The sequence below is a fragment of the Lycium ferocissimum genome, chromosome 7 (assembly GCF_029784015.1).
Source record: "Lycium ferocissimum isolate CSIRO_LF1 chromosome 7, AGI_CSIRO_Lferr_CH_V1, whole genome shotgun sequence".
NCBI classification, from domain to species: Eukaryota; Viridiplantae; Streptophyta; class Magnoliopsida; order Solanales; family Solanaceae; genus Lycium; species Lycium ferocissimum.
The window spans coordinates 55,508,902-55,516,643 of record NC_081348.1 but is presented as its reverse complement, the minus strand read 5'-3'; the positions used below and the strand labels follow the sequence as shown (position 1 = coordinate 55,516,643).

General features: G+C 34.6%; 1 protein-coding gene across 1 annotated transcript; it reads right to left on the bottom strand.

Annotated features, from left to right (window-relative positions):
- Nucleotides 1-1,006: 1,006 nt before the first annotated feature.
- LOC132063002 (zinc finger protein ZAT11-like) lies at nucleotides 1,007-1,777 on the bottom strand. The gene has a single exon (XM_059455456.1). The coding sequence runs from the start codon at nucleotides 1,674-1,676 to the stop codon at nucleotides 1,167-1,169; it is 510 nt and encodes a 169-aa protein (XP_059311439.1). The 5' UTR covers nucleotides 1,677-1,777; the 3' UTR covers nucleotides 1,007-1,166.
- Nucleotides 1,778-7,742: the final 5,965 nt, after the last annotated feature.

Genomic DNA, 7,742 nt, shown 5'->3' with positions numbered 1-7,742 from the left:
TTGCTTGGTTGTCGGATATAGGCTAACTATCTTTGGTTTCTTATTTGGTGTCAGATATTCAATCGCTTTGAGGTACCCACTAGATGCAAAGGCCCATTAGAGATTTTTTTTTTTTTCATTTGTAGGGCTTAGATCCAAAATATCTCGTTAAGAATGAAAATATCTTATTCATTCCACCACAACTATACTTAGCGGCGGAGGGAGGAAGGGCCAAGGAGGTTCATCCGAACCCCTTTGGCGGAAAATTATACTATTTATACATGATAAAAATTAATTTTTAATTATATTTTGAACTCCTTTAGTGAAAATTCTGGTTCCTCCACTAACTATACTGTCCTGCGGTGCATAGGCTTGGACACCCCCCTGCGATGTATATTATACTAACATTCGATAAATACAGGAAGGAGGGACATGTAACCTTACCTTCTCAAAAAATTTAGGTGAGCAGATTCACCTACAACGTAAGAGTGCAGAATATATTTGTATGCTAACTAAATGCATATATCATACATAGTCAAAAAAGTAGATATGGATTGCCAATGAAACTCCTCCTTTACAATAAAAGCTCCCAAAAAATTAACTGCACAAAAAAGTTCAGCATAACTATAGTCTATACATGATCAAAAGTAGATCCGGACTGATTCTTCTGCCTTTTTCTGAAAGTTGGTATTTGAGCTCTCTCCCATTCTGTGTGGACCTAACTCGACTCGAATTCATTTCTTATAAAGTTATATATATATATATATTGTGTAATCAGTTCCAGTGAAAAGTGAATCTCACAAAATCACAATCTGAAGAGGATGACTCTTTGCATATCGGAGGTTCCGCCTCTTTTGCCACATAAGAGTTTAACGTATAGCAGTACATAGAATATATATTTGCATCACATTTGATTGAATTATATATATCTTTGATGTTGTTAGTATGTTACTAATTATAACACACTAATGCTCGATATTTTCTGAATAAATCGGTACTACTCAAGGTAACAAAATCAAACACAAGATTTGAAAATACTAGTACTATTCAAGGTATATAGATTCAACATATGTAAAAGAATCGACGAACTAAATAAGGATTATATGCAAGAAAAAGAATGCAAAGGGTCCGAAAAGAATTAACGAAATAATTGCAACTTAATTCTCCTAATCCGAATAGGATATCAATTAAATAAAGATTCGTAAAACCGGAGATGGAACCGGTGCCATCGGCCATAACTTCAAATCAACATCATCATCAGGGGTTAAGTTCAAATCCAAGGAAAAAATTCTCTTGCTACTGTTTGACTTCTTCAACACCGGTATCATTGTCGACGTTTTATTAATTTCATCGCGGTGACGTCTCATGTGGCCACCTAAGGCTTGACCCAAAGAAAACTCCATTCCACAAATAGAACATTTATGCATCTTATTCTTTTTGGATTGTACAAGAAAATCTCCGGCACCGGCAAGTAATCTTGGCCTTTTATGACTTGCACAGTGACCGCCAAGGGCTTGGAAAGAAGGGAAGCGTTTATTGCAAGTCTTGCATTCAAAATCATTGTGATGATGATCTGTTGTTGATAATAAAGAAGTGTTGTTGGTGTTTAAACGAGACAAAAGCATTAAGGCGCAGTTAGCCATGGCCTCTGCTTCCACTTGCCTATCGTCTTCTCTGCTTCTTTTCATGGCTGTCATAGTATTATTGATGCAATGAAGAATGAAAATTTACCAAGATGTTTGAAACTTTGAAAGGTATGTGAGAAGGTAGAAGTAAGAGATTTGATGCATTTGGATTGTTGTTGCTTCCCACATATATATAGGTTTGAGATAAGCTTGTGTCTGACTTTTTGTGCGTCTAAAAAACATGCCAGTTGGATATTAAACTAAGATAGTTTAAGAATGTGTTTTATTTTTTCTTGTTGGTTAAGTTAGTCAAAGAAAATACATATTCTGAAAGTGAGCGGCCGAAATAGACCGCGTTTGTCTATATATCATGTGAATATAGGTAACGGAAAAGTAAGAAGAAAAAGTACATTAAAACGATGTGCCAATAAATTAATGTTGGGTTCATTGAGGTTTTCTAGAACACTTCCAACTGCTTTCGTATGGTCGACGAAATAAAAGGCTGTAGTAAACACACGTGCATACGTAGCCCAGCTTGTGAGAAGGACAAATGTGCTTTTTGGACTAATTTTATGTTAGTGTACGTAGTTTCTTGACCCGTGATGGTGATGAAAGCTGTGACTTGGCACACAAGTTGGAGGAGTCAAGATTCATGAAGGAAAATAACATAGTACTACATTTATACAACTAGTTCATTTTTGTACAACTAAAATTAATTGTGATGGAGTCAATTTTGCTTGGTTGTTGAATATATACTACTATTTTTGCTTTCGTTTCCTATCGATTGCTCTGGGTTATCCACTAATCCGGTTCCCAAGATCCATTGAAGGCAAAAACTTTTTGAAATTTTATTTCTCATTCTTAAGGTTCGAATTTGAAATAATTAGTTAAGGATAAATGTTCATTTTACCACACCTAATTCAATTTTAAATAACTTGCCAATTTAATTTGTAATTTTCATGATTAAATTGTTCAATTTAGGGTGTGTTTGGTATGATGGAAAATATTTTTTCTAGAAAATGATTTCTTGAAAAACAAGTGATTTTCCTACTTATTTTCTTGTGTTTGGTTTGACGGAAATACCAATTCAACCTCCTAACCACACACATCCAACACCCCCCCCCCCCCCCATTTGAATTGTATATTGATCATTTGTTGAAAGCACAAGTTGGGTTAGTAACATTTATTTTTTAATAAAAATAAAAGTAAAGAAAACTTTGTGTAACCAATACATAGATTTTTTGTGTAACTTTTTCCTTTTATTTTATATCTGAAAGTTACTCCCTCTGTCCCAAAAAGATTGTCCTCCTTTCCTTTTTAGTCTGTCCCAAAAAGATTGTCTTCTTTCTATATTTAGAAACAATTTAACTTTATGAGATTATTTACAGGCACACAAATATCTAAGGCTTATTTTCGACCACACATTTCAAAAGTCTTCCTTTATTTTTTAAACTTTATGTCAAATCAAAAGAGGACAATCTTTTTGGGACGGAGGGAGCATCATTTAATTGCCACGGACAAAAAAGTTATCTCCTCAATTTGAAAAAGACAGTATCTTTTTCCGGTTCGCGTGTCAGTTTTATATGATAGTGTTTAATTGTTTAAGAAATTTAAAAAGTAAGAAACATTCTTGGGACATATCGATAGCAGTACATGTTGATTTCACAACTCAATTTTCTCCTTCTTTTTTTTTTTTGTTTTTTTTGTTGTTATTGACTAGTTTTATTAATCACCAAGGAAGAGAATTACAAAACAATAACAAAACTTTAAACACAATCTATTATCTACGGAAAGGAAAACTCAAAGGCAACAACAGCTGCTACTGGAATGGAACTATGGACCCGTTTGGCCATGGAAATTATTCACTTTTTTTCCGAATTTTTTTTTTCACTTTTTAAGAAAACTAATTATGGCCATGAAAATTTCAAATACAACTTAAAGTTGTATTTTGGATTTGGAAAACAACCAAAACCTTATTTTCACTATTTTCACTTTCTGTTTTTTACCCTTGCTTTTGTTTTTCCTTTTTCAAATTTTACTAAATTTTTTATTTTTATAAATTTAACCCCGTTTACTTTAATATATGTAGTATTTACAACTATTTGTTTTAGTTCTTGCTGGGTTTTGTATGAGTTACAAGCGCAAGGTGGGGATAGTCCACATGCATATCAATGTCACTCTTTCTAGCTTTACATATGCAACAAATGTGCTCAAACCTTATGAATGGCGATACATTAGTGGTAATTTATTGCATCAGTTGATTAAAGAATTTCTTTTCTTCCGGAAAAAACTCACTCACACCGGGTCTGTACACCCAACAAGTAAACGAATGACACTTGTCATATTATTCAATTATAAATATTTCTCCCTCTGGATCAAAAAGAGTGTTCACTTAGCATTTATTTTTTGGTTAAAAAAAAATGTTTACTTACCAAACCAAGAAAGGATTAAGTGTTAAGTGACCAAACCTTAACACCTATTTAATTTGGGGTAATTTAGTCAAATTATCTATTTTTACCTAGGATTTAGTATTTTCTTAAGGGTGTGCAAATGACTAAGTGGACACTCTTGTTTATCCGGAGGGAGTAATATTAACCATAGTTAAGCAAGTATTTTGTAGATTTTTTTTTTTCAAGCCATCCACCCACCCAGACTTTCACCTCCCGTGGTGGTAGGGGGTTTGACATGGACCCCTACCATGTTTATTGATAGGAAAAAGGTAGACACTTGGGAGGGGGACATAAACTTATACCTCTATTACAAGGATGATCTGTTGTTATGCAGCAGTAGAAACCCCTAAAGTAGTTACAAGCATGGTTAAAATACCACCTTGGGTAGTAAGGAGAATGTAAAGTTCATCATTATACAGAAAGAGACCTCTTTAAGTAGAAAGGTAAACCAACCGAGAAGTAGTTGAGGTGAAGCTAATGACGTGAATAATTCTGCAATGCCATATCCATATAGAAATCAGAGTAGTGTGATTAATCATAGATAAATTGGAACTGGTTCTTTGTATTTTTATCCTGAAGCTTGGAAGGTTGTCCTTGTCATTCTTTAGTAGTGCTTTGACATTTCTGGGTAATGAGATAGTATTAGTGAAGATTGACTCCACACCTTCATCAGCAGCATGATTAGCACGAGCATCTGCCACTTGATTGGCTTCTCTGAAGCAGTGGCCAATGGTGAAACTGCCTTTTTCCATTTCCTCCTTGATTTGAATAACAATATCCATAATCTGCCAAGTAGAGTTAGTAGTACCTCTAATCATATTAACTAAAATCAGAGAGTCAGATTCTACATGGACATTTTTGTATAAATTATTCACACACCTCCTAAGGCCTTTAAGGATAGCAAGACCCTTAGCCTTGTTGTTGGTGCCATTACCTTAATAAGAAGAAAAGGCCATGATCATGTCGCCTCTGTGATTTCTCAGGATGCAACCACCAGCAGATATCCCCGGGTTGCCCCTGCTACAGCCATCGGTGTTCAATTTGTAGAATTGGTCAGGAGGCTTCTTCCATTTATCATTGTAGTGCTGATTAGTGGTCTGGAAATTTCCACCTTTGTGCATATAGCTAACCAGTTGAATTTGAAGTTGAAGCAAGGGAACTGGCTGTTCAGAATAAGAGACATAAACCAGCTTACTCTGTCAATGATTCTCTGAGTTGAAGGCTGATAACGTTCAAATCCACTCCTCAAAGAGAAAGTGTACACAGTCGTATGCAATATAATTTATCCAACTATGAGTCGGGATCGATCCCACAGGGAACAATATACTAGGCGATTTAAACAAGTAAGAAATTATCACCAACTAAGCTAAGCCAAACACTTTTTCAATATTTGATTTTTGGTTTAACAACTAACAAAGATAAAACTAACTAGAAAGCGGGTAAAATGAGTAATGACCACAAGTATGGATACAGAGGAAATTACGCTCAAGTAACGATCCAATGTATCTCACGATTTTACAACTATGTGTAAGTTTATGCTAATTAGATAATGATTTCTAAAATCTCATCAAAAGCCTCTCGACCAAATTGATGAATCTCATTACTAAGCTTTCTCAAGCCTTAGAATATGGAAAATATGAACAATCAATGTAATCTCAAGTAACTTTCCTATCTCTAGCTCAAGTTATTAGATGAGGTTTAAAGCCCCAAATTCTTGTTAATTAATCTTTCCCAACCTCAATCTTCCTCTCTCGAGCTCAAATCGAAGTAAATGGACGGGTCTTAAGATTAGCTAATCCCTCAAGAAACATTAAAGAACAAGATTAATTAAAACAATATTAACTCACTTCATTAGCAATAAAATCATTCAATACATAAGCATAACAAGAGCTTCAATCCAAACTTTAACAATGTATATTTTCATAAACAAGTTTCAAGCATTGAAATGAAAAACTACACACTTAAATAGTCAATACAAAGCAAGAAATTGAAGAAATGAGTAAAAGATTAAGAAATTTCTTATCAAGATCTTCAAATCTCAATCCCAAGTGTGGAGACAAAAACCCTAGCTCTCCAAGCTTGTAAATATGGCCAAAGATGAGAATAATGTCTCCATGTATTGCTTTTGTAGTTCCCCCAATTTTCTCACTAAAAATAACAAAAACAGCCTCCACATTTTCCAGATTTTTGAATTTGAATTTCTGGCCATTTTTTGCATTTTTAGCCACTTTTTTTATTTTCTTCAATTTGGTCTCTTTTTGACTTGTTTTTCACTTGGTTTCTTCCAAAGCTTTTCTCAACCATATAAACCTTAAAGTTGAAGCAAACCATAGTAAATGCACTATTTTTTCAATCAAACATAACAAAAATCTGCTTAAAGAAGAGATAAGTTGGTAAAAATACCAACTTATCAAAGGCTTGGTTCCTTCATAAGAGCGGTTGGAAGACATTGAAGCATAGTTTCCTGGATTTTGTTTTTAGGCTTTAGTAACCACCAACTGAGAAGAATGGTTCTGATACTTGTATTCCGAATATTGATCCCACAAGCATTGCCAAAGTAGAACCACAGCTTAGCAATATCTCCCTCAGTGAATAGATGAAGGCAAGTCTCCATATTGCCACTCTTACAACAGTAGCAATTAGAGGGACCATAAATTTTAAAATTCTTCTACACAAAACCATCAGTAGGAATTATGTGCTTTATCAATTTTAGCATAAAAAAAGAGACTTTGAAAGGGATTTTGGAATGCCACATCTGTCTAGCAGTCAGAGTCTCCATTTCGGGATTCTTAAGCACTTTCCAAGCAAATTTGCAAGAGAACTTACCTGAGGGATGAGGTTCCCAGATGGCTTTGTCATCCTGCTGCTGATTGAAACTGATATTGAGGATGTTACTGGCCACATCAAGAGGCAGCTCTCTCCTAATCTTTGCTTCATTCCATCTGGTCCCATCCATGTAGTCACAAACTTTAATTATGAAGGAGAGTCTTTCCTGTTGAGAATGGTTTTCCAAAGGCCCCAATTCAGTCCAATTATCCCACTAGAAGGATGCCTCCCCCTTGCCAATCTTCCAAGAGATAGGAGTGTCACATTTCTTCTTGATGTCCATGAGAGTTTTCCATATATGGGACTGCCCATATTTCTAATTAGAAGTGACGGGATTAGCCTTTTTACAGTACTTAGCCACTAAAAAATCCTTGAGTAAGGAATCCTTAGTTCTAAACTCCATCAGCTCTTGGCAGCAAAGACATCAAAAAAACTTTGAATGCGCCTGAAACCTGCACCTCCTTCTTTTGTTGGTCTGCAAATGTCCTCCCAAGATCTCCGGTGGTACTTCCTCAATTGTTTTCAGATGATCTTAATTAATAATATAAAATATTCTCTCGCTATTTCGGCTATCTTCTAAATAATATTGACTGTAATTTCTTAATACTTCTATGCCGGTAATTAACCACATCCCAAATGCCATACCTATTTTTATTTTCCATTAGCAGTATGATCATGAAAATATCGGTCCATTCTTAGATTAGTTAGTTTTACAAATTTATCATCATATTTATTTATTATACTTCTGTTTCACCTCCGATATCTTAATTAACGTCACTTAGTTAAGAATATGGATGTGATAGATGATACAATAACAAAAAATCTGCAATAATGAAAACAATTTGGTAACTAGAAATTTGTA